This window comes from Euwallacea similis, chromosome 22, assembly GCF_039881205.1.
Source record: "Euwallacea similis isolate ESF13 chromosome 22, ESF131.1, whole genome shotgun sequence".
NCBI lineage: Eukaryota > Metazoa > Arthropoda > Insecta > Coleoptera > Curculionidae > Euwallacea > Euwallacea similis.
In genome coordinates this window covers 2,485,723-2,513,598 of record NC_089630.1, presented here as the reverse complement: position 1 = coordinate 2,513,598, position 27,876 = coordinate 2,485,723, and the positions used below count along the sequence as shown (strand labels likewise).

The following is a 27,876-nucleotide window of genomic DNA, read 5'->3' as shown; positions in this document are numbered from 1 at the left end:
GCTGCGATGCTAAGTTAGCCACTTCTTACTTTTCCTTCTTGTATGTTATTATTTGATGCAAATAAATTTATGAAAAATTTTAAAAATGGGGCGAATTTTAAAAGTGCCGACTAATGATCCAGAAGGACTTGATTTGGCAAACAATTGTTCCGAAAGAAAAGGGATTAAGAAATTAATTCTTTAAAGTTTATAAAAAGCCATATAAAGTCAAATGTAAATAAAATGAAAAATGCGTCAAAAAAAGATAAACAGTTACTCAATTAATTACTTTATGGTGAGACACGTTGTAATATGCGATAGAAAAACATTATTTATTAGAGACATGTTACCGTTTTCGATGCGAAACCGATTGCTAGACATTTGATGGACCAAATGCAGGTACCGAAAGTGCGCTGAAATCGCCTATGCTCATCCCTACTTTCAACATCACGATAAAATAAATAAAATATTGAATGACAGAATATCGATGTACGTGGACATGAACGGTGTAATTTTTATAAATATAATATGGAGAGAAAATAACAAAAAAGGCAAAGAGCTGTGTTGGAATAACGTTGTGAAAGTGTGAATGCAGTTCTTAATTTATTACAAAGAAAATGGGCCTGTGCAAATGTCCAAAAAGACGGGTCACCAACCAGTTTTGTTTCGAACACAGGGTTTGTGTTTGTGAAAACTGTATGGTTACTAACCACCCCATTGTAAGTATTCTGTTAGGAATATGTTATTCTTCCTTTTCATCCAGTCTCGAGCTGCTAATTGCCGTGCTCATGCAAACCCCTAGCCAGAGAAGCGAAGTTCAATAATACCTCTGTGCTCAATAATGAGATTTTCACTTTTGACAACGTTTAACATGAAGTTACTTGTATCGGCTCAATCACAAGTGAACTCTTGGATTTCTCTTTACTTTAAATTTAAAATGTATAGAGCCGAGTAATGACTAACCTGCGGTTACTAAATGTTAAGTACTTGAGTAAAGTTTGATTTATACACTCAGGAGCATAAATATAGAACCACCTAGAGTTTTTGAATTTTTTGACTGCACCTATTTTTTAATTTTCTTCAAATTTCTTAATAGCAAAGGTTTATTCAAAATAAATGTTTTGACTAAATTTCATTACAACTATTAACTATTTAACTGATTTTAAAACCAGTTCAATAGATGTACATAAGAAGCTACATGAAAAAAATCAAACATTGCATAACTTTCTTGAATATAGTAAGTGCTTTAGCAATGTGGGTTCTATAAGTTACAGCATACACATGAATGTATTTAACTTCTTAAAAATATGTTGGGTGAATGTATAAATCAGGCTTTAATAATATGAACAGCTTGCAAAAAAAGCCTATTGAATAAGTTGAGAAGCACATACTTACATCGAAAGACTTCTATCACATTTATAAAAACATGCTCATTTGTTGAGACATTTTCTTATCTCATTTATTATTTCAATTTAATCACTTAGAGATTTATATTTTAATGGTATTTTGCTGTGTTTTTAATATAAGTATGTTAATTTTCCTATATTGTTTTCTAGTGTGTTGTGCAGTCATACTTGCAGTGGCTACAAGACAGTGATTATAACTCTATTTGTGAACTGTGCTCCAAAGATTTGAATGTTGAGGACAGCATTAGATTAACATGCTACCGTAAGTACCTACTTATATTAACAGATTATAAAAAGTGAAAACATTTAGGGGAAATTATTCTTTCTTTGTAGTAGTTTTTTTTATGTAAAGGGCTGTAAGAAGAAAGTTACATTCGTGGCTGACATGTGAGACTCGATATCTCATTTAAAAGTTTTTTTAGTTACCTTTTCAAATGTAGTTGTTTTTTTCATTGAGAATTTTTTGGAAAATCATGTCCAAATCATAAACAAATTTTAAATTAATACAGTATTTGATTTTGGGTACAGTGAAACATTTTTGTACTTGTAAATGTAACCTGAAATGCATTTATTTTTTAAGTAATAAGTTATAAGATAATTATTTACTATTTACACAGGGCAATTCACTTTTTCAGATGTCTTTCATTGGTCCTGTCTGGATCATTATTCAAGACAACTACCCCCAACTACTGCACCTAGAGGACATGTGTGTCCTTCTTGTAAAAGTCCACTGTTTCCAGCTTCAAACTTAATAAGCCCTGTTGCAGATGTATTAAAGGAGAAACTAGCTGGTGTGAACTGGGCTAGAGCAGGTCTAGGACTTCCATTGGTAAATTTTTCATTGAAGTTGTAAAAGTGTATAGAATGAAGATTTTCATAATTTTATTATATTTCGATTTCAGCAGAAAATATGGAATGTCATTAGATGGTAAAGTAGAAATAGTATGCTATATACTGATATGGAAGGTATTTCATTACTGTCGAGATATCTTACTGAGACAGACAGTGGTAAAAGGGGGAACCAAAACACTTTGTATATCAAAAATTAATGAAGTTAGCAGTAAATAGGCTTGTTTGTTAAATATCTTTGAATATTTTTCTCATAATAATATTCAAGAAAGAGACAATCTAATGACATTTCACTCAATCATTGACAAATCACTCAAGAACTGTAATATTCTTTGCAGTTATCAGAAGAAAGGGAAGTAAAATCAATACTAAGTCATGCCAATTCGCCTCTATCACAATCAATTCGACCTGCCCCGAGTCCATCACATTCTGTGGTCAATTTGGATGATCACGGAGCGTTCAATAGGATAGACAATTATCATGGAATTTCGTCAAATAGGAAAGCTTTTCAAGTAAGCATTGCAAATTACATCGTTTGCCTATAAACGCTTGTTTAGAAAAGTATTTTTTGTTAAAGGCATTCGATCCCTCATTATTGATTTTCTATTACAGGATGTGCGGGATGTTAAACCTCTCGCATTTGACCACGACGATGATAAATATAAAAGGAGACCGGTGTCGGAATTAGTTAGCACTTGGTGGAAGTAAGTACAGCAAACGCTTGCTAACGTAATCATGTGATAATGAAAATATTGCGTTAATGTAAACACAAAATTCGCTATTGGATCAAGCGGAATGCGCAATAATGTAAACAATGCTTGGTAACGATTATTTCCTGATTTATGTCGAAGAGTCCCCGATTTATGTAGGGAATTAATTTCTGGAATAAAGTGCGACACTCTGGGTCGGTTGCATGAGAGTTTAGGATACGTTCACATTTTATTTTTGAACTTAAGCGAGTGCATTGTATGCGTTTATAAATTTTTACGACTATGGTATTCAGATTCTATAAAAGAAAATGTTTAAAATTGAATGAGAAAGTGAAAATTATAGTCAAGGTTGTACTAGGTGCGGGAATGGTATAATTAGCAAAAGAATATGGAGTATTGAAGGCAATACTCTGCAAAATTAAGCGTTTAAAAATATAAATTTTAAGAAGAAAATGCAATACATTTGGAAGACTGGGAAATAGAAAAATTTTTAAAAATGGAAACGCGCCTAAAATGAAAAATTTCCTTGTAAAAGTGGGTTTTAAAACAACGGGAAAAGAATGTCCCAAATAGCGGCGAAATAATCAGAGAACTTAACTGTTCATTGAAAAACTTAGATACTGAAAATTACGTAGCCAGTGATGGCTGGCCACATCCATTCAAAACGAAATATAGAATTCGACTGCTGTCTATATTTAGTGAAAAATTATTAGCACAACCGTAATTAATACAATCATTCAAAGAAAAATTGATGAAAACGATTAAATAGCTAGATTTAAGAAAGGAATAAAATTATGACGTCGATGGAAGTGGTCTTTATTGGAAGATTTTGCCAGAAAAAACCTATGCTGCATTATTTGAAACATCTGCTCCAGGCAGAAGTCGAAAAAACCACGAATAACGTTTTTAGCCTACGCTAATGCTAATGGTTCACACAAACTAAAGTCAATGATAATAGGAAATTATAATTAATTATAATTAAATAAAATTATAATTAATTTCCGTAGCACAAACAATGAATTTACGACCAATAGGTATTATTTTTAACTATATAACCTGTCGCCCTTGGTAACGAGATCCAAGTAAAGTAAAAATACCGCCCGTTAAATTTTTCAATTGCCTTTAATCAAATAACTAAGTATAATATTATTCTACTTGAATGTAAAAAGTTGAAAAAATATCATTTGTGCGTGAGACGTTGGATATACTATGGACCGAAAAAATAATTACGCCCTTGACCAAATAAAGACCCTCTCCTTCGCATTGGACCTTAAACGTCAGCCGCAGGCGTAATCTTCTTTCCGCATAACTTATTCTTATGTAATTGAAAAATAGCTTACAGTAATATGATATTTTTACAGAATTACATTTGGAGCACCATTGAGAGCACGAGGGACCAGGTCAAAATATCGCAAATACTGTATGTTTGTAACTTTAGCCATATTCGCTATTCTGGTTCTCCTATTTTTAATGTCACGTCTGGGTAGATATTCAACTGAAAATGATCCAAACTTAGAAGAAATCAATAATCCGTTTGTAAATGTGGGATAAAACTAAAATGTTTCGTCTACAATATTTTGTAAAGAAATTCAAACTGTTAGAACAAAAGTAGCCATAATTTCAGATTTTTAGATGGTTGAAAAGCAATATCCAAAAATTTACCAAACGCGTATTTTTTTATAACGGTTGCTTCCAACGTGGGATTTTCTTTTTGAAAGATGCTGTGAGGCTATATCAGTTCAACACTTAAAATGGCTGTTACTTGTTGAAATTTTATTAAAAACAATCATAGGTCGCAGCCACAGTCTCGTTAATTGGCATTAAAAGAACCGGAACTTAATTTCAGTTAGTGATTATCTACCATAACTAAGTAAAATGCTTTAATTTAAACCATTTATTTTTAAGTTTCCGATGGGTAAATATTAAATAGGATTACCTAATGGCTTAATTGTATTAGTTATTTATTTTTAATGAATTGTAAATACATTATTTTAATATTATACCAGTATAGCTTGCTTATGCTCATTTGCCGTTAATTTTCTACCGACATTACCTTAATAGGCCTCAACTTCAAATGATTGTACAGAACACTTCGTAGGCGCAGATAGTATCGAAATAACAATTTTTTATGATACAGGACTATGAATATATAAAAAATGACTTTAATATTCAAAAGTGATTTTCATTGATTATCGATCATGTCATTCATCATATCCCTACTTAATTTTAAAACAATGAATGTAACGGATGAAAATCAGGAAAAGTTAGTTGAAACTGATGGAAGAATGTGGCATACGATGTGCAATCGCTCCAGTTGAAGTGAAAATCCTTAGTAAAATTAATTATCAAATCAATAATAGGTAGAAAGAACTTCAACAATTACCTAACGATAATCGACGGAAATAATCTCAGGTGGATAAGGTCTTGATAGAATTTCTCAATCATATTTGGATGAGTATTAAATTTGAGCGAAAACGACATTTAAAGAAGATATGATTTTCATTACCAAGGACTCCACATTCAGAAAGTGGATCTTTTTGATTAAAATTGCAGGTTGGGCAAACAGAAAAGTCTACAGGGAGAGAGCATTGATTTTCAGAACCTACCCCCTAGCACCACCCAGAACTGGCCAGAAAACCCTTCGAGATCTTTGAATACGACAACTTCAATAGGAAGGAACAAGTTCCATCTCTCAAGCCAGGTTGAAAGGGTATGCTACGTTGTATTTCCTGTGGGCCTATGCCTTTTGGACCACTGCGCACACATGATTACGCTTTCGCAGACCATATACATTTCAAATTGAGGTGACTCTGTCAAATTCACGAGGAAAAGCGCTTGCCCGGTCGACATAGAAATGCGCTTGCGCTCTAATCTGTTGCCCAGTCATCATTTTGATTGTGATAAATTTTAATTTTACTTTGTCAAACGCGAAATTATTTACTTTGCTTTGATATGATTTTTATTGCGCTTACATAACTACACAAATTTATCAACTTAACAATGTCATAAGCCATATCAAAAGGAAACAATAGCGGGAATTATGCGCGTGATACGGCCCTCTTTTTTAGAGGTGGTCAGCTAAATAATTTTCATCATAACCTAATCTTTTTTTGTTCGTGCTACTCTAACATTCATTTTAAAGAAACCTAATTTAAACAGGGCTGAAACTCTGAAGGAAATCGTACATACAGAGCGTCATAAAAAGATGGGGCGTCATAAGATGTCATTCTTTAAAAATAGGATGACCTGCGTTTTTTCACGTGATAGAATCCTCTCTTGATCCCACGTTTTCTCTGGAATGCAGTGAATCGAAGCTATTACGTTTTAAAAGGGATTTTAGACATGAGCTGCGCCTCATAAAAAAGTTAATATCACAGCTTAAGTTAGGTTTCGATCATTTTCGAATAGATTGTCACGTAAGGTCGCCTCAGCAGGCATGAATACTTATATAGCGGAAAATATATACAGGGTGTTCACAATAACAACTTTAATTTTCACCTTTTCAACTTCAGTTTTCTTGATTTTCCCAAATAGGATTGGTGGTGTTTTTTATGATGTAGGACGAAAGAAAATTCGATTTTCTTCATTTTGGTATAAAATAATCTCATACTTATTTTAAATGTTAATGGAATTGTTATTTATTTCAGGAAAACCTGCATTCATACATCCCCTTAATTGATTTTTTTACGAAATCACAAATAAACCCATAGGAGTACGAGGGGCTGCTAAATGAGCACCCAATATATCGCAACAAAGCGCAAGTCGGGCTTCAGGCAACATAAAGCCCGTTTCATGTTGTGAGTCAAGCGACGCTCACGCTCACACTCAAATGACCGCCGCTGCCTTTAAAGGGCATAGGTGCTTTTGAGTGCACCCTAGTGTGAACACAGTAATTACTTTTCCGTCTATTTAAAATTGAGTTTTAAGTGAATGAAGCGTGACTCGTTATGTTATGAAACGGCTTTAATAGAAATAGTTCTCTTTGTCAAGAACAGTTTCGACTTCAAACAGATCCCACTGATTGTGGACGCTTAGTTCATGGGTTAATAAGCTTATTACAGGCGCAAAGGTACCTATTTTGAATTTTCTTTTCCTTTTTGGAAAGGACAGAAATGGAAATGACGTAAAATTTTGTGCTTGTGGGAAACGCTCACGCGCTTCTTTTGTTGTTGGTTTCTTTGGTTCTTTCTCCATTTATTTAGAATTGAGGGCTCTTATTGCGCTGCGATTTTGTATTTCTTCTCCAGCGTACTTGAGACCGCCGGACCTTTAATGTGGGTCTAGTTACCCCCGAATTTTTCATAGGTTTACAGCACGAGTTTACGCCTAAATGCCTAAATTTAATATGATGTTCTTTTTGTTCTTCTCTTCTTCGTTTTCGATCTTCTCTAACTCTCATGCGCACATCCCACTGCGTCGCTACCGGAAACGCAATCGCAACAGCGGCTGAGGAGTAGGACGGCTAGTAAACCATAATCAAAAACAGCTGATTCTGACATCCAGCCATTCCATTCGACGTTGAGCCGCCGTTTTGTCAACAATACTTTGCATTTTGTCGTGAACGAATTTACAAATTTTTAACAATGGCTGGGTCATCGGTAATAAATCCTTTATCATATATTGTGAACAGACAATACAGTAATCATTTAGTGATAAAAAATCGAATTTTCAAAGAACGATTAATGAAGGCAAGAAATTTTTATAGAAAGGATTTGGTCGCTCATTATGGGTGTGTGAATGCCATTGAATTTTCTGAAGAAGGTGAATTATTGGTCTCAGGTAAGGATGGATTTTGTTGTTCAACACTTCTCCTCTCATATTTTCCAGTTCCAATGAGAAAAATCGATGCGTAGCTTGGTTTTCCCTAAAATAAAAATCATAGTGCAACATTAGAAAAATATATAAGAAAATGGTTGCCATTTAGAAAGTAAAAGTTATTCAATTTAATATATTCCTGTGCTTCAAGTTTACGTTTGGAAACAGTTAAATTGCTTATTGATTATTGCAAGAATATTAGATATAAAATTCTTAAATTCATCAGACTGAATGTCCCCATGTGTCTGTAGATCAGGTTTATAAAAGACTCAACAATAGCCATTTCTAAACATGCAGCCCCTTTAAACATGTGTCACAATCATATTCATGAAAATATTTTTTACTCGGTTCACACTGTATATTTTGCCTCATTTAGCACAGAACCTAGCACTTAATTAAAAAAATTGTACCCATCTAATTGCAAGAAATGCTATTATTTGTACTTGCCTACATTTCAAACTTTGTCCATGTTTGGACAAGAGTTCTGGAATAGCACTACATATTATTAAGTTATTAATATACTGGTAATTTTACCAGAAACTTTTATTGAATCACTTTTAACTCTTTGAAGTTTTATTACCTATATCCTAGTTTTACATAAGTCCTACATAACCCCTGGAATCTTCACCTTTTCTCTACCTGGTCGCCTTTTGCATACTGTACGTCCAGCTTTGGCTTATATGTGTTCAGGTATCAGAAATGACCTATCATGTAAATATTGCAAAAGCATTATGCAATCTGAGATGAAATATATATGATGTAAGAATGTGTTTTACACTTCTAGTGCCTTAAGAATAACTGGGGTTAAATGTTGCAAGTGGTAGTAAAGGCCATGTTTAGTGCACATGTACCATTGTTTGGTAACAATAGAAGGAAAATTATTAAGCATTAAGAGTATTTAATACAGAGGTTATAAATGTAGAAAGTACTTCTTTAAAAAACTCTTGGACCAAATGTTCCACAAAAACTTGGAAAATATTGAAGCAGAAAAATAGTTAGTTGTTGGGAAATGTGTCAGGTTACAAGGCAATTTAGAGAATTTTCTTACAAAAAATACTAATAAATATCCAGATACATTATTGTTGTCAACAACATGTGATTCTCTTTTGATGCGGGGGACCCATATCTCAGCTCCTTAAAAAATCCCAGATTTCAAGCACTTTGCTATATAAATACATATGTGCAATTGCTCTTGGGCCTCCAAAAGATTGGTGCTAAAAATTTGAAAGATCGTTAAAATTGAACACATTCTGGTTCTGCAAATTTTTAGAATTATTTAGAATTATTTAAGGTAATATTTTTTGCTCTAATCGACAGACATGGATCCTAGGTTGACCCTGGACACTACCATTCAAGCTCTGAAACATTAAGATTTTATTTGAATAACCTTCATTTTGAGGAAGTTTCAAAATCGCAAAAATTAATATCAATGAAATAAAGTAAAATGAATATGTGTGTTAGTTCATATCTCGAGAACCCAGAATCACAGAGCAGGCTGATGGAGGCCATCAAGGTTGTTAATGTGACTTTTATGTAGGATATTACTATCTTAAGCCCGAATACTTCCATTGGAACTCTGAAATCTTAAAAGCGCAACTTGAAGAAGATAGTTATGGTCATTTAAGTAAAGGAGTCTAAAGTCCTTTGCAGTAGCTACCCTCCTGAAGAAAAGGAGATATGTATCTACTATAATTTTGGCCCAAAAATGCGAGTATAAGTTGCTTTGATTTCAATAAGTATCAAGACTGTTTAAGAAAGATAGTAAATTTTCTTTCATAAATACTAGAAAGTCAGGGTATTCTACTAGTTTCAGTTAGTGAAACCTGGCTCCATAACTCCTAAAAGATAATCTAACGATTTTTCATCAAGATGTAAGAATATTAAATGAAAAATGCACTACACAAATGCTACTACTTAACAAACACTCTAAGATACCATTAACAGAGTTTGAAAATTTCAGGTCCGGACTAGGAAATAGTCTTTTTAGAAGTTTTTGTGAATTTGAATACCTTGTATATTATTTCCTTTAAAACTATAGCTTTCAATGCAAAATAGCAAAAACTTTGAGCTTTCAATAAAGCATCAAAGGCTGTCTTTACCACGTTAGTTTCATAATTCCCTTATGTATCATTTTGTCTCAATAACAAGACATTTTTTGGAAAAATTAAAATATTTATATAATTGTTCGAAATAATCACCATCTTAGTATTGTAATAACAAAAAATTAAATTAGATAGTAACAAGTATAACGCAACAAAAAAACAGTTACAAGAGGTGTTCAAAATTATTACCATTTTTCTTATATGCAAAACAGTCGTACTCTCACAGGCAGCTAAACATCTTTTCAAATGTTTGATGGTTGGGCAATCTAAGATTGGCAAAATATTCACGAACTGCTGCTCTTTCATTACCGTTGCAAAAACCATACACAAAAATTATGTAGGCATAATCTTGAGTTATAAATAAATTAGGCATCATGACGCGATAAAATATTTTATGATCAAAGAAGTCAAAAGAAGTGACTAAGAATAACTTTCATGAAACAAAATTATTAATAAGCTTCTCGTAGATCTGACGCTACCTGATAACAAGGAAAAGTCTATTTGAGTAGTAAACTTAAATCGATTTAAAAAAATAAAGTAAATTGTATCTCGAGAATGAATGGATGATATTGCCAGATTTTAATCCATTAGATTATTACTTCGGGGGCATTTCAAATCTGAGATTTATAAACAAGAGAGGAGCTCCTTCAAAGAATAAACGACTGCTTTGCGACAATTAGAAATAATCCCGACATTATACAAAAGGCAACTTTAACTAAGAGCAAGAAAGTGCATACAAGCAAATGGCAGTCACTTTGAACACCTTCTGGAACCTCCCTTTTTGTTCGTTGTGCTGTAATTGTTATTATATAATTTAATTTTTCGTTATTACAATACAAAGATGGCATTCTCGATCAATTATTAAACACATATTTTATATATATATATATATATATATAATCTTCATTTCATCGAAATAGGCTATCGACCATATTGGTCTTTCTGCCCTTGTTACATAATCAGGTGCCTAGGTCTACACAGAGAGTGGTCAGAACGGTATACATTGGAGATGCAAAGAAGACAAAAAAAAAAAAAAAAAAAAAAATCGTTATTGTATATCTTCGCTCAGTTCTTCGTGTAACGTATTAGGAGGGGAGAGAAAGTGGGACTGTCGTGTTTGTCGTCTGAGGCAAAGTGGATTAAGTATTGTCCAGTTGTGTCGGTTGTTTTTCCATTTTGTCTGTATTTGTGATAGTCTGTCCGTTATTTTTGTCATGTTCGTACGCTCGTATAGTAATTGTATGGAGGGGTTGTGCAAAGGATTGTCAGGATGTCTTATTTTAGTGATGAGTCTCAGAGCGATTTGTTCTGTTGTCTGTATATGTCTTTTGGTTTTTTCGGTAGCGTTTGCTCTCACTATATGTCCGTAGTCTAAAAGGGGTCTGCATATCGATTTGTAAATTCTTGTCGCTGTCTTCGTGTCTTCGTGTCTTCGTATTTTAATTTTTTCAAAAAATGCCTTTTTATGACATTTTTTGAAAAAATTAAGTTAATTGAGACACAATGATACGTGCCGGAATTATAAAACTAATGTGGTATAGACGGCTTTCAACGTTTTATTGAAGGCTCTGTATGGCTTTAAAGAAATCAATATACAGGGTATTCAAATTCATAAAAATTTCTAAAAAGACTATTTCCTAGTCCGAATCTGCATTTTACAAACTCTGTTAATGGTATCTTATAGTGTATGTTAAGATGTGACTACCCACAAAATTTGAATTAGTTATAGCGAATAGGTCAAGAGTTATGACTATAGTCATTGAATAAAAAAACGCAAACGCCCTGTATCTCGAGAATTAATCAAGATTTGCCTACGATATATGGGTGCATTTGAATCATGGCGAATTACTTTAACTGTAGCGTAAGTACAGTAATGTAGGTAGCGTAGGTACAGTTAACTCTGAAACACCCCGTATATTTTTAAATGTTCAATTTATTTTATAATTTTTTTAGAACAAAGTTAATAAGGTTAATTTAATTATGTCCGATATTGTAACTAAATTAATAATAATCAGCCGTAACGACGTCCGCAATTTTCTCTGCAATTATCACAACAGGCTCAATAGCACGACCGGAATTGGGGGTGGACATCACATCTGCATCCACCCCCAGACGATAAATGCCATAAACTTTTAAGTCCGGACTTACCACCGAGTGGTTCCCAATCTTGTTCCAGTAGCATGCAGGCCCTGAAACGATTTGTCCGAAATATCTCTGAAGGTTCTCAAAAAGCGCTCACTAAGACAGTAAATTGGTGTGCCACGCAGAACCACCACCAATCCTCAGTCATACCCTCGTGTGCTTCGTCACAAACCGCACTTGGAAGCACGACCAATTCTTTGCTAAGGTTTTGGTACGACTTTGTGTCGTTTAACTCTAAAAGGGATTTTTTGGTGCGTGGTTTTTAAGTCGATTTCGCTCCAAAAGTGTTGAAATTGATTAATGGATAATCACATAGATCTCCAGAGATCAGCGTCGTTTCCTCTTCGTAATGAGGTCGGAGGGCTTGCGTGATTATCTGCACAGTACTGAATTCGGTAGAAAATCATTATTTATAAGAAATACTATAAAAAAGTTACTACGGACCGGTGGCATTATCTTGTCTGACTCACTTAAGTACATAATTTCTAGAGAGGCCGCTTGCTGCGATAATTCCTCGCACCTAAGAGCGATGTGTAAGATTTTCATTTATGTTCTGAGAGCTCCCTGCAGCTCGACTGGTAAATCGTGGGAAAATGTGCCGGTAAAATTGTAGGTAAATAAAAAAATTAAAATTCATATAATTTTTATCTCTATCAGCTATCTCTGGGAGCCGTGTAAAGATAGGAACGAGCGTTGAAAACTGACAAAACACTACCGACTTATCTTCTTTTACGGAACGCCCTGTACCTCTTTAGTGTAAAGACGCTTCATTGTATGATTTCAAAACAAAAGTTTTATTCAAATGAACCTGGAAACAGATCTCTATCTGAGAAAATAGCGAACGCTGATTTATGAAATTTGATTAACCCGGGGACATTACACATTAAGATTCATCCTTTGATGGAGCAGGCGTTGTTGCGCAGTTTCTATCTAATCTAAAAATGTAAAAAAAAATCTTCTATCTATCTAAAGGCGATTCTAAGCATTTTCTATTAAGCATGTTTTTCACCAATAGTCCTCAGTGCCGCACAAAATCGTACGCACAGTATTTTTATTATCAATCTCGCAACATGGGCAACTTTTTTATCAGAAAATTCCGGGCAAATGGGCAAGTTTCAGACCTAAGAACAATTTAGAACCACGTGTAGCTTTGTATGTTTATTTTACTTTACTTTTTCAAATACATCGCACCAGCGAACACGAATTTCGTGTATGGCTTTTCCCACTCCGTTGTCATGTTTCTCACGTAACTAATTATAAAAAAAAACTTAATTCAAAAAGTTCGCTTTTGTGGCAGCTACACCACCATGATTCATGAAATTCTCCTCCGAATATAACTCGTGTAGCGAAAATTGTAGATAATTTTAGACTAATATGTATTCGTACAATCTGGGTCAGAAAAAAGCACTCGTGTACTCATGGTTTTTTTCATTCGAATTTGCAAAATTTGTTGATAATTTGCGATGGACTTGGTTAAACGTTTTGAATAAATGTTCAGTTGTATCAGAAATATAAACGGATGTATATAATAATATGTTATAGCGCTTGGAAAAGAATAGGTATATTATAACGGCTGGTTCCCCAAGCCACGGCGAATCGCGCGTGGTATCTTTTTTTAGCAACTTTAGATTACAAATTTCACTGGAGATGTTCCCGAATAAAAATTAAATTGCATACCGCACCTTTTTTGGGAATTTCGAATTGCAAGTTAAACTGGAGATTTTCCACGCGTGAAAAATGGTACGAGAAACACGTGGTATTTTTTTTAACAATTTCAAGCTACAAATTTCCATGGACATTTTCCTTGAATAAAAATTAAACTTGATAAGAACAATAAACGAAAGCTAATTAGACATACTTATGAAACAGTTAATTCCACAAACTAGGGGTGCCCCGGCCGTAGCACTTTAGCTGTAAATCGCATCTGTTGCCACAAATTATCAACATACCGTGCGAGTCTAAATTGCCCTCCCCTTCTAACTTTTTAACAAATTTTTCCTATTTAAAAAATCAAAAGCACCACTAAATAGGACAAAAATTAATATCTTTTAACGTTTGTGTTTTTTAAATGTTGTTTACATTAGCGGTAGCGCAAAATAGTCGATTTTTTAAATGGAAACATCGGTCGTATAATACCTCAAATTAAAAGTGTATTTCAATCCAAAATCTATCGATTAGTTTTTGAGAAAAACAGGTATAAATTTGGGAAAATACAATACAATACAAGCTCATTTAAATAGTACGTAAACAATGAAAAAATTTGTTCGTTGAAAGGAAATTGGTACGTTTTCGATTTTGTGCTTACAAAAAGTCTTTGGCTAAAGAAAAATAAAAAAGAATAACTAAATAAATCAAAATAACGAACTATATAATGTTCCTAGTTAAAACAATAAAGTATACGTAATTCTTACATTTAATATTACAAAATACGAATTTACACAAAAGTGTATTTTTTGACATAAATACTAAACCGAATCCATTGAAATTTAATACCATTGAAATCAGCTCAAAAAGCCCGACAAAACTGAAATATAATATACAGGATATGTTATGTAAAGAAACGAAAGTTTGGTTTTCCACGTTTTCATTCACCCTGTAGCTATGCAAATGGTTTACTTTAATCTTTTAGATGAGTCCCTACAATTTTTGTACGTTGCACTTCATTCTAAAAGTAAAAGAAAAGTATTTATGCGGGGGTGCAAAATAAAACGGATTACCCAGTATGTGTATTAAAAATAAAAATAAACACCCTGTTACAGGTTAATTCAGGTTAGTTCAGGTTCGTAGTTGAAGCAAAAAAATCCTGAATTTGCTTGTTCTTGTGAAACCTTCCTAAATCCTAATTTTTTGTGTCAGCATAATGAGGGTAATGGAAAAGTCGCCACAGCTTCCGCAGAATATTTGATTTAGTCAGATCCGAACCTGGATTTTTGTATTATTGAATAATTGGTGTTCATACGAAGAACAATATTATTATAATTACAGAATTTTGTTTAATTTGCAAATGACATTGAAAATGCATGTTTTAAAAACATATACAAAACCGTACTCTCTTTCGATTTTTAAAAATTCTAATCAAGTACATTGGTTTAACTAAGGACAACGTGCAGTACTAAAAGTTAAGATGTTTATTCTCAAGAATTAAACCCAAAATTAAAAAAAAGAAAAAAATGTATTCTTAGCATTGTTTCGTATTTTTTCTTCTGTCTATTTCTCTTTTTTATACATTAAGAATATGTGTTAAAAGCAACAAATTGAAATTCTCAAAGATAACAAAATTCATTTAACACGTGGACAGATGAGTGATAGTACTGACCAACTCAGTGTCTGGTAATGAATCATTGTCCAAATCGTGGAAGGAAATCCTTCCACGATTTGGACCAGGAAACACCATCTACTTCAGCAATTAACGGCCCTTGATCGGCCACTGCTTCATGTAAAGACACATTATAATACACTTTTTTAGACCTGAAACGGACTAAGTTAATAATGGACTATATAAGCAGTTTCACATCACTTAAAGAAACCCCAATTCAGCTACGTGATCTCTAGAATGTTGCCCAACTGGAAGATCTGCGGTCCAGCACCAGAAACCATTAAAATCTAAGAGGAGCTGCTAGCTCTGGCTGATACGACGACTTTGAGGCACTTGCTATCATTTTTCATGTTTATCTTTGATGAACTCTATCCCAGCCGCTTTATTCACTCTGGTCATCGTCGTTACAAGAGAAGTGAAGGATATGTGAAAGTTTGGAGAGTCTCTAATCGAAAAAGGAATAGTTCGAACTCGAACGAATGTCATCTGTTAGATAGTACTGAATCCTGCTATAGCCAAGTTGTCTTTTGTCGTTATAATCCACCTCTTTAAGACCAATTTCTTTCGAGCCTTTTAACAGATAATTAATCTAGAAAATGCTAATTAAGTGTGCTATTCTTAAATTAGTGAGCAGTTCTTTACCAGGCCAGGAGCATCAGGGGTATGCTTGATCGGTTGAGGACCATTCAGGCCATGACGTTCTACGTCGAAATCAACTGCAAAGTTTTCCCTTTTTGATAACTTGAAATAAGGCAACACGTCTTGGCATGCTCAGTCAGGGTTGCTTAAGGCAGCTCGGTTATCGTAATGGTTAGCGTTTCCTCTTACGTGCAACGTTCCATTGATGTCGCCATTTCTACCGGGAACTTTTCTTCTTGCATATGGACATTGTTAGCTAGTGGAAGCTGAGGATCGGTACTTAATAATGCAGGGCGGTTTCAAAGTTGGGGAGCTCCTTTTATAATTTTATTTAAGTATAAGAACGTGAAGTTTCCGTAGCGGTGTTTCCATCTGATTGTGACTTCTCATTAAAATAGTCAATTTCGTCTTTTGAATTTAGACAATATTTCGTTTAATTTAAGTTAAGTAAGAAGTAGGATGGTTTTTTTTTAACTCGAAATAAATAAAAGGTCGACGTTGGAGAGAAAAAATCGAATAGCTTTCTTAATCAGGACTGACTAGAGAGTTCAAAAATTAATTTATTATTTGAAAAAGTATTTTTATTATCTGAAAAATGACCTGTTGGCGTGCGCGCCCTGAAAAATTATCAAAAAATACGCGTTTTCTGCAACCGTCGCAAACCACATTTTTTTTTCAAACATCTTAAGCGGTTTCGTAGAAATTGATACATTTTTTCTTTAAATCAAATTTGAACAGCCCGCATTTCTGTCAGCATCAATATTTCGGAGGTGCCAAAGGAAACGCTACTTTTTTAAGTCTTTTGCCGATAGAAGGTGTTTTCCTACCTAATACACAAAAGTGCTCTTCTGCATAGAATGCCTCGTTTTAATAATTAAAGACGTTGTTTGAAGAATTTCAGCACAGATTTCACTTAAACAACCATTCACACAGCTATTTTCGAAATATGGGCTGGGGCCTAGGATAGCACGTGTGTCTGGCGCTCCGCCACCAGCCTCCACCACAAGAACGCTAAATCCTGCCTTAATTGACCTGTAGACCGACACTCCGCTGCTGTTCCTCCTGCAGCAATTCGGCAATTCAAAACGAAATCGAAAGTCCCGGAAATCTTGAAAAAGACATAATTTTGATTTTTTCAACTTTTGCTCCTCAGCAATTGAGAACAGAGATTTTAGAGCGTTTCACACATTTTAAAGATAATTTATGTGTTCAACGCAACGACTCATTGAACTACATTGATAATTATTTTTCAAATGATATTTAATCAGTGTTTCTGTTATTCAAAAATGTATTTATTTACTTAAATCATGGTCGAATTAACTAATCACTTAACGTGAACTGGTTTCAATTTTCAATGTGCACCTTTAGTCTCGTTTGATGTAAGATTCGCAAAATATACCTCGTTATCCACGGGCAGTTTAAATGTTGAGCATTCGCTTAGCAAATCTTCCGTTTCTTGAACCAATTTGTTAACGTTCCTCAGATCCGCAAAAGACACTGGGATCGTGGATAAAAATGCAACGCATGATGCTACTTAAGAACGCCACAGTGCCAACGAAAGTCAAAAGAATGTACAGAAAGTGAAAATCATTGGCTACTTAAAACGCTCTGTTATCACCTAAGAGTTTATCAGATGCTTTTGTGTGTATCAAGTAGGTATACAAAGTGTTTCATTGTGTACTTTGACTGGAAATGTTTGTTGAAAAAGGAGCTTGTTGGCTACGTTCCTTTACTACAATTAAAAAATAAAAGTTGAAACCTCCCACGCTACTCCACTACTTTTAATTTGAGCTCTTTCAGTTTTAATTGAAAAATTTTAAAATAGTATATATCTGACTCATAAACCGTAGCAAATAAATGAACAATCCGACCTGCAGCTGGCAACAAAGGGCTTTCCAAATAGGTATCTGGCTGCATAGGTGTACAGTGTGGTCGAAATTGGTCTGCTTTAACAGAGAAAACCTATTTCCCGATTAGATAGAGGAAAGTCAACTTAAATGTCGTGGATTCGATTTCTGAGAAATATCGAAGACACTCTGTTTATTATACACCCATTCAGGCGCCTGGGCATTGTTCCTATGAGGTGGTCTGTAGCATCTTGCGGTATCTTATTCCAGGCTACTTCTACCTCATGCCTAAGTGCTGCCAATGTCTGAGGGGGATGCTCTAAATTCAATAACCTGCGACCTATCGTGTCCCACACGTATTCAATAGAAGATAAATCAGGCGATTTTGATGGCCATAGTAAAATGATAACGTGGTGTTAGTTCATGAGTTTCGCGTCACTCTAGCCTCTGTGGTCTAGTATTGTCTTGTTGGAATATACCGTTTTGAATGGTGGCAATGTATGGTAAGACGTATGGTTCCACTATTTTCTGGATATAATGAGATTCTGTCATGTTATCTCTAATGAAGATAATAATTCTTTACAACGCGAAATAGTACAAAAAAAACTTAAGGACTGATTGCTGTGCAGAAAAGACTGAAAATGTAATCAATTGTTATTGGACCCAAAACACGTTAGCATGCAAAATATTATTGAAATAAAAACACTGTGTTTACCTTCCTTTGCCATTCAGTATAAAATTAAAAAATTATAAGTTTTAATTATAAACATTTTAATAAATAATCGTACATACAGAGATGTGGCACAGTGTCAGAAAACATAGAGACCTCTACCTTTATTAGAAAAAATCACTCAGTATGTGGCAACTTAATTATAAAGACAGTCTTGAGCCTTGCTCGGGCACTAAAAGAAATTTATTATAAAAAATCTCTCATTTCCATCAAAAGAATTTAAAAGAAAACATGAACGAACTCATGCGTACCTTCAATTAATAAGACCAATACTGCCAAATTTTTCACAATTATTGTCAGTGTAGGAGTCTTTAGGAAATGGAAGAAAATGAGGATATTCGTAATTTCTAAACATTATTTACTCAGGTTTGTCCGCGTAATAAAACCGATTTTATGCACATTTTTACCGACGTAAACAATAACTGAAGAAATGCATTTCAGCAACTTTTAGAGCAACAAACCTTGAGCGATTTTTAAAAATTATAGATTCTGAAACGTCTTTTAACATTTTGTTTAGGTGGGGATGATCGTAGAGTTTTACTGTGGAACATATCTGATGCTGTGTTTGAAAAGGGAGCGAACCTCACAACTGTGGACACAGAACCAAAGAGCGATGGATCCCGCAATAAGAGCCCAATCTCAATGAAGAAGACCCATAACAGCAATATATTTTGTGTTGCTTTTAATTCCAAGAACGAAAGAATATTTTCAGGAGGAAATGATGACCAAGTGATTATACATGAAGTTGACTCGTGAGTTATTTCCGTTTACTTGTTAAGGCACCTACAGGTTATACATTCGAACTAGATGAACGTTTACTTTAATTCCATTATGCTATCTTTATCAATTTTTTTTGTAAATATTTTTCATTTAATTTATATAACATAGTTATATAGCTATGCTATATAAATTAAATAACAAGTTATATAACCTATATAACAAGTTCAAGCGTGAATTTTAACCCTGCTTCTTACTTTTAGCGGAAACGCCTTAGCGGTGATACCTCACAGAAAACCGGTTTATGGTTTGAGTATAAACCCGCAAAAGGATGAAATTATCGCCACTGCAGGGGAGGATGGTAGGCTTTTACTCTATGACATTAGGGAAGCCCCAAATCAAGGTAAGAATTTTTCCAGTCTTATGTTGTTTTTTAAATAGCTAATCATTACCTCAGTTTCTTCGAAAGGCATTTTCATGCGAATGAAACTAGAAGTCAAAATGTTAATGAAAATATTATGTATTAAATTAGTTATATCTAAATACCAAAAGGTTACACAGTAGTAGCAAACCTGAAAGAACGTGACTAAGTACAAAATCTCACTCATTATGTCTTCGCCTACTAGAATTATTTGACGTTTCTTGGAGACATGCGCATTTCGGCTTCACTTCTAAGCCATCATCATAGACTATGTGACTTCTTTCCACTAAATCCACCATAGAAAATACTTTTCAACTGCTTAACAATAATTTCGTAAAAGTTGTAGTTTTATGTATGAAAATGGTGACATTAAATTAAATTCGAATTTTCTGTTCCAGAGGCTCAAGTGTTGGCGAAACAGAAGACTGGTTTTCATTCTGTGATGTTTAATCCCGTTAACCCTCGGTTTTTGGTTTCTGCCAACTCGGAGGAGGGTATAGCCTTATGGGATTGTAGGAAACCGAAAGAGTAAGGATTGACAGTATCTAAATACATGTTAATTCATTAAATTGACCCGGTATATTATACAATACAAGGTGTTGCACTGGGAACTTAGTCCATATACGCTCCGAACCGATTTTTCAGATGGAAACACACGATACTCGGTGTATACAGAATTGATAAAAAGTTTGGGGACAGCTTATTGTCTTAAAAAATATCTAAGGCAGATGGTATACTTTGGATCTAGTCTTGAAGTGATGGCGCCCAAAATACTGCATTTTTAACACTTTCAAAATATATATGTACCTTGCCGACGGTTTAAAACAGAACAGTATGTTTTGCACTGTTCGCACTAAAGTTTGGAATATCTCTCAAATAGCATGTTTATTTAAAATTTTCGAAAATTCCAAATTTGACTTTGTTTTATAGATCGGTTAAAGCTAAGACTAAATCTGATTGTTATCCTGAGTGTGTGGAAATGTAAAATTTTAAACTCCCAAAAACAGTCATAGATGTAGATATAGGACTTGCATCGTACGTTTGCTTCCCAAACTTATTTTATTGTTGTATATAGTTTGCCTTTGAAAAGTCACTAATAAGTCTTAAATTTGGATGTAATCATTTATATCAAGGGTCCCCAAACTACGGCCTACGGGCCAAATCCGGCCCTCGACACTATATTAAACATTAATGTCATATAAAAGCGTATCGAAAATTTTCAACCAACAAGCTTTATGTGAAAAAATGTTTAATTTAATGCATGTGATTATCGTCGTTTCTTTAGTAAATTTTATAAGAAAACTGGATTTAATTATAGACAATTTTCTTGAAAATATTGAACCCGCGTACGGTGATTTATTGTACCACACTGAAGTGGTTGAGCCGCGGAAAAGTGATAAAACCCTTTTTTGAGTTACGAAACGGAACTGATGTACAGGGTGTCTAAAAAAAAACAGGCGAAGCTCATATCGATACAGATGGCTATGTTATAATGTTAAATTTAAAGCTTCATTTTCGTCTGTTATTCTAATGGCGAATCTCATTTACTTTCAGGGAATTGGTCCATTACGATGCAACAGTAGGTAAAACTTCAGGCATAAGTGCCTGCTTTGACTCCACGGGGAAAAAGGTTCTCGCACTAAGGCGGCGTTTACCTCCAGTATTGTACAATACTCAATGTGAAGGGTCAATATGCCAATTCTATCATCCCCAATACTACAATAGCTGTACTATGAAGACATGTTCCTTTGCCGGAGAGAACGACGAATATGTGTTGAGCGGCTCCGACGATTTTAATTTGTATATGTGGAGGGTACCTGAAGATGAGGGTGAGAACGTCTTAATAATACTATATAGGGTGTACCTATATGGTTTGGAGCACGAATTTCTTAGGTCGAAATATAATTATTCAATCTAGTTTACCTTAGTTAAAAAGCTTTAAAATACAATATGTTAAGTTAAATTAAAAGAAAACGTTTGGTTGATTCCGATTTGTCGTCAATTATTTGAATAAGTTGCCAGTGTAGCACTGCCATAAGTTAAGTTCAATAATTCTGATATCTGATATGACGAATTTGTAGTGGATTTTTGTGCAGACCATGTAGGAATATCCTACGTACCAACAGGGTGCTTTAACTTTTCGTAATTAATTTGTTTTTATATTTCTAGAAGAATGGGGAGATCTACATGTTGTGATGAAAGGTCATCGGTCCATAGTTAACCAAGTTAGGTACAATAAACACAATAATTTAATCGCATCCTCTGGGGTCGAAAAGATGATCAAATTATGGAGTACAATACCCATAGGTATGTAAAAACCAAACTGAGAAGCAGAAATAACATTCAGTCAATAAACGTATTAACGACCATTTAGGATCATGGACTGGTTCACTTTTGAAAGAATGCACTGACCCGGCAAGAATAGTTTACACTCACCAAGATTACATAGATTTAGTAGGAAGCAGTGGCGAAGTGAGTTGAATGAATGTTACATAGTTGGGTAGTTAAATTATTTATAAAATTGCTTTTTCAGAGGATATCACATGATTATAGTGATCAGTCCACATTAGAAGACTCGAAAATGATGGCTTTCTTCGATTCGCTTATTCAAAGAGAAATTGAAGGTAAAGTGGGCCACAAGTCTTGAAGAGTGTTTAAAGTGTTTTTCAGGATGGATCAGTTCTGAGGACTTTCAGTCAACGGATAGCTGTGATTCGGACTTTGAACGTGACCACGCGAAGTTGTTACAGCATATATTTAAAAGCCGAAGCAAAACGTTGGAGGATCCTAGGAAGCAAAAACATAATAAGATAGCTCAGCTAATAGCGAAGAAGAGGCACCGACTGGCTAAAATGGCTTACAATAAAGCACCAACCTCTGTTAAAAAGTATGCTATGTTTTGTATTATAAAAGGTGTCTTCTTTAAGAGCATGCTCTGTTACCATTTCCGAAACGACTAATACATATCGTAGTATGTAAGAACTAGGTAAATACATTTTTACCGCCATTTTTTTATATTCATAAACTGGAAGTTGGTTTTAACGACCCCTTATATGAACTTTCCGGTCTTACCCGACCAAACGTCAGCTTTTACATTCAAGCAAGTGCCAAGACAATGTATACTTTGTATACTTATGTACACTACTCCTAGAAATAACTGTAGGTCGTCCAGCACAAAAACCGATGCAAGTCATAAACTACTTAATTTCATTGCCCACCCTCACGTTCGAAATACAAAAAGTCTTCAGCGAGGAAATGTTTAATAATAAGAACTCTGTTGAAACTTGGAATCATGTTGTAGACATGTCTGGTACTTCATCTTGAGGAATGAACATGAATTTATTGAACGGTTTTGTCATAATCCCTTACAATTGGAAAACTCCTGGTACCCATTAGATAATTTTATCTATGACTCATTTGAGAAATAAACAACGAAATATATTGCATTGAAATATGCATATATGTACGTATTAAAGTCCGTACTGATCTTTATTTTAGAATGCAGTTGCGAGAAAAATGGAAAAAGAAAGAAAAGCACGCCCTAAAGCAGAAAGCTAAGGAGAGATGTAATGGCTCATTTAAAAAGTCTTCAAAGAAAAATCCAAGTTTATCAGAAGCGAGGAAAATCAAACATTTTAGCGAAAGTAGTCCAAGGTAAGATGAGCTGAGCCATGAAAGATGAATTGGAGACCTTACTTTAATATTTCTTCTCAAATAATGAACTTATTGAATAAAACATTTACGTTTAGGTCACTTCGGTATCGCACCAGACAATGTTTGCGAGAAGCATGTGCCAACGCAGGTCTAAATATGCTTTTAGATACACCCAGTACTAGTACGGGAATAACTAGCTCTAATCCGTCAGTATATAGGGTGAGATCTGTAGTTCGCCGTTTTCACCACTTTTCCTGAATCGATATATTCGTAGGTTTTAGAGCAAGATTCAGAAGATGAAGCTTTAAATTTGACCGTACATAGTCCGCAAAACGGTGATAACGACGAAGACAATCACTCTTCTAATAACGAGGAGGAAAATTTAGTGAATATATTGCCCACACCTTTAAACGGTGAGTACATGAAATAAGGGCTGAACCGATTCGAAAGGAAATTCTTGACTTGAGAATGTTACGAGTAGTTAACCTCCGGCGAGATGTACAGTATTTTTGCCTCGATTCGATTATAAGCCAATCAGATAGCTCTTGTCTAACGTTTAAAAGCTTGTTTGACAGGTAGTAGATTTGACATAACGTGGAGGCAGTCATTTTTCGTCGAGTTTTTCATTTGTTTTACTAACACACTTTCTCTTTACTTCTAACGCGCTTAAAGTTTGTAGTGTTAGTAATTATCGTTATTGTCGCTTATCACTTTCTTCAGTATGTATTCTCGTCTTAAGGAATTGTAGGAAAATTAGCTCGCAGCATCATGCAATTTCGAGTAATAATTTGCGTAAACAGTAACGAAATGACTGGTTCTTTTTAGGCACATCAGAGCATGTGATAAACGCTTTAGAAGTTCCACAAAACAGTGCCGAAATGCCAAATACAAATGGACAAGTGTCCAACGGTAATAGTCCAAGTAATGGAAACATTATTGCCATCAATAATAACGAAGACTATAATAATGGGGCATCAACTAGTAGAGGTAAGAGTGGTTTGTAAACAACATGATTATTATAGTTTGCTGTAGTTGTTAATTAGATATCAAGTTGTGTTTAAAATAGTCGATCCAGTCACTCTTAAGGAGAGCTATACAGGTATCACCAATTCAAATCGGAACATAGGCATTGTGCAAGTAGAAGAATGGCCACGCAAGGCTTAATATGCCTCCGACAAAAATTAACGAAGAGCGTCCAGAAGCTAGAGGTTCAAGTAAGCAAAGTCGGTCTGGCCGGCGTCTCCACTTCGATGTTTAGATTAGTATCGATTTTCTTTCGATTTCTGCCTTCGCAGTGATGAAAATGTTAAAAAATACCAGGGCAAAAAACACCAATGTAAATAAATGAAAAAACGTAAACATAACTGCGACTTAAAATCGAAATTCCTTACATGCCTTACCTGCACCGGGCAATTTATTTATTTTCCAGTATCGTTTTAAACGACAAACGAATCGTTCTTTTATCAATTGACTCCGAGCCTACAGCCGGTGCCGCCAGTTCAGTCTTGAACCTACCAAAAAATCATAGACAAATATTAACAGATTCATATCATTACATTCATCAATGACGTACCTAAGTTATGCTATAATGGGAAAATGTACAATAATGTATAAACAAGGAAAAATTCGAATCTAATTTAATCTATCACTAGAACTTATATCAGTAAAAGTGCTGAAACGGTGAGAGATCTGGCAACTGGATCTGGACAGGCTCCGCTCACTTTGTTGGTCTTTGTCGGAGGTATGTTAAAACTCATGCGGTTCTTCTCCCACTTGCACAATTCCTATCTTCCGATTTGAACTGGTGATGCCTGTAAATTACGCTGGATGAGGTACAATATTATGGTGAACGTGTGTTCAAACACGCTTAAAAAATACACGGTGTGAAAAAAATATAACCGTTCCTTTAGAACAGAACGTATAAATCGACTTGACATTTTGTCGCTTTCTTATAGGGCCTATTGATCTTCAAACATCAAAGAGGAAAAACGTGAAAAGGCAGTATGTTTCCCCAAAGGTTAATTTGAGCGATTCCGAAGACGAGTGCGTCCTAAACTACACCAACGGCCATAAAGTAGAAGATGGCTACAGTACGTTTTCTTCGGACTCTGACGACTGCGAGTTCCACACGCCCCCAACCAAGCGACGCACCATCAGCCATACGGACAGCGGCTTTGGCACGAGTTCAAGCAATAACAGGTCCAGCAGGTGTTTGGATAAATATCTAAATTTCAGTAGTAAGAAAACTCCGGAGGTCGCATCCGGCAATACGCAAAACGGTCGCACCAGCGATGAGGAACATAGAAACGAGAGATTCCAGAAACGAATTCGGAAGGCTCGAATGAATTTTAGAAATCGCGTTTACGCAAACGACTCCGATTCAAATTGAAAGTGTTTGTGCGGACTGTTTAAACAATTGACTGAAAATATAAATTAGAAAATTAGTAGTATATCAAATGACTGTAAATATTTAGATTTTAATAGTAGGACCGTTTGCTTTACGATCACCTTTTTGAAATTTGATAAGAAGGTTTTCATTTTGATCCGAAATTTCATTTCATTTTAAAGCGGCTTGTAGCGTATCTTCACTTGTTAATCAAAATTATATTATATATGTTTTATTTTGCATATTATGGCATCGGTAAATTCTATATTGTATTTGTAAATCAAATTTTATTTCTGCTATTTATAACCAAAAAGTGTATTATTTAAAAAAACTGAAAATGTTTGGTTTTGTCATATACTTGCCATTTGTTTTATTTTCTTGCAATAACTACCTGCCTGGGGCTGGTTCACTTGAATCCGACCATCGTGTTGTATGTGCACTAGCGTGCATATTATATGCTTTACTATTACATCGTCATCGTTTTGATCAGATAAACCAGAAAATATGGGAGGAGATCCTAGGAAATGGTGGCAAAGAAAAGGAATTCTAATAAATCTAAGGGAATCTCAAATAAGGCGATTTCTAGGTCATTTTTCCGAAGAGACCATTTTTATACCGAATACTGATTAGTGTACCATTTGCATTCTTTTATCAGATGCAAAAATTTTAATTTTGTGTAAAAAATGTTTCATTGTTTTAAAATATAAATTTACGTCAATTTTGTTTTTCTTAATACAGAAAATGATAGGTTGTAGGAGCGAAGAGAGTAGATTCTGGAAACAATGAAAACAACGAATATCCACATAGATATTTAACGTATATTCATATTCGATTTTTGTGCATTACCTAAATACATACATAAACAATAATTTTCAATACCAGTAACAACCATAAAATATTCCTACAGGTTTTACCCTGCAAAAACAATTAAGTATTTTGTGCAAGAAGGCCAAATTTATAGGCACTTTTGATTCTACTGTAGTTAATCACAATAATTTATTTTATTCGTATATGCAATTCAAGCAAGCTATAGTAATTTTTGGTTATAAAATATTACAAACTGATGCACTCCGAGAATAGAGTGCCCAGATTAGGATACGATTTAGAGAACAAGCACGCTCCCTTTGGTTTCTCTTGCACATTTTCATAGCTATTTTTCATTTAAATAGGATGTCCCAAATGAGGTGGTTTTCTTCAAAACCAGGTCAATATGGTTATAAGACTTGCTATATGAAACATATTCAGAACATGATGTAGAATTGAAAACTAACACAATATATAGTTGTTTCCATATTCGAGGAACGATAGAAGTACCAGTTTTCTACTAGAGGTAAATACACTGCCCGGCATAATGAAGCCAACAACCTTCTTCTAGATCATAAAACTGACGTTATTTGACAGAGATTCTTGAAATTGAAGATAAGAAAATCCAAATTGTTTCATTGTATCTAATCACTACGGAACTACAGTTCCTTGAAAAAACAAAACTACGTACCATTATCTCAAAAGCCATTGGCGATAAAGTATGGAGGGCGGGTTTTATTGAAAACATTTATACTGTTCCGTAGAATCAAAAAATTAATAATATCTTGGGTATCTCATTTTGATAAAAGAAAATTCTGGTGTTCTCGATTTCGATTGTGAACAAAATAGGAAATATACAAAAATGAATAATTACATGAATCCTTCTGCAAACAATCAAAAAATTGTCTGTACAGAAAAATACATGTTTTATCTCTATTTGGAAAGATTTTTACCTTTTAGACAGCATGATATAATATATGAAAACATAATAAACGCCGTGTTTTAAGATGCTTGAGGGCGAGATTACACAGGGTGTTTCTTAAAGTCGTGCTAAAATTTCACCAGGTCGCGATTCGTGAGATTATTTTATAAAGAGCAGAAAAGAGGAGCGCCCTGCATAGAGTATGACAACTCATTAAATATCGGCCGGTGCCACGTCCATCAATGGTTTTACGCCTGCATAAATAACGGAAGGTTCCAGTACCCCAATTTGACATATGAGTGAGGTTAAAAATATAGGAAATGTTAACTTTCAGTAAATGTAACAGCACGTCAACGTTGCAAGCATTACTCAAGCATCTTTATACACATTATTATCCTACAATTTACTTATAAGTAATACCCGGTTATTATGTCATT

The 27,876-nt window shown here is 34.4% G+C and overlaps 2 protein-coding genes across 2 annotated transcripts; both read left to right on the top strand.

Moving 5' to 3' along the window:
- Positions 1 to 524: 524 nt before the first annotated feature.
- Positions 525 to 4,959, top strand: LOC136416263 (zinc finger protein-like 1). The gene is made up of 6 exons (XM_066401360.1): positions 525 to 698; positions 1,536 to 1,647; positions 2,021 to 2,214; positions 2,573 to 2,746; positions 2,847 to 2,938; positions 4,306 to 4,959. Exons 1-6 carry the CDS (start codon positions 597 to 599, stop codon positions 4,493 to 4,495), a joined length of 864 nt encoding a protein of 287 aa, XP_066257457.1. The 5' UTR covers positions 525 to 596; the 3' UTR covers positions 4,496 to 4,959.
- Positions 4,960 to 7,439: 2,480 nt separating this feature from the next.
- Positions 7,440 to 26,070, top strand: LOC136416249 (DDB1- and CUL4-associated factor 5). Its single transcript, XM_066401340.1, has 14 exons — positions 7,440 to 7,723; positions 19,053 to 19,287; positions 19,516 to 19,655; positions 20,072 to 20,201; positions 21,228 to 21,502; positions 21,843 to 21,980; positions 22,048 to 22,145; positions 22,207 to 22,297; positions 22,344 to 22,560; positions 23,172 to 23,327; positions 23,423 to 23,546; positions 23,602 to 23,740; positions 24,153 to 24,314; positions 25,283 to 26,070. The coding sequence occupies exons 1-14, from the start codon at positions 7,528 to 7,530 to the stop codon at positions 25,714 to 25,716; spliced, it is 2,535 nt and encodes an 844-aa protein (XP_066257437.1). The 5' UTR covers positions 7,440 to 7,527; the 3' UTR covers positions 25,717 to 26,070.
- Positions 26,071 to 27,876: the final 1,806 nt, after the last annotated feature.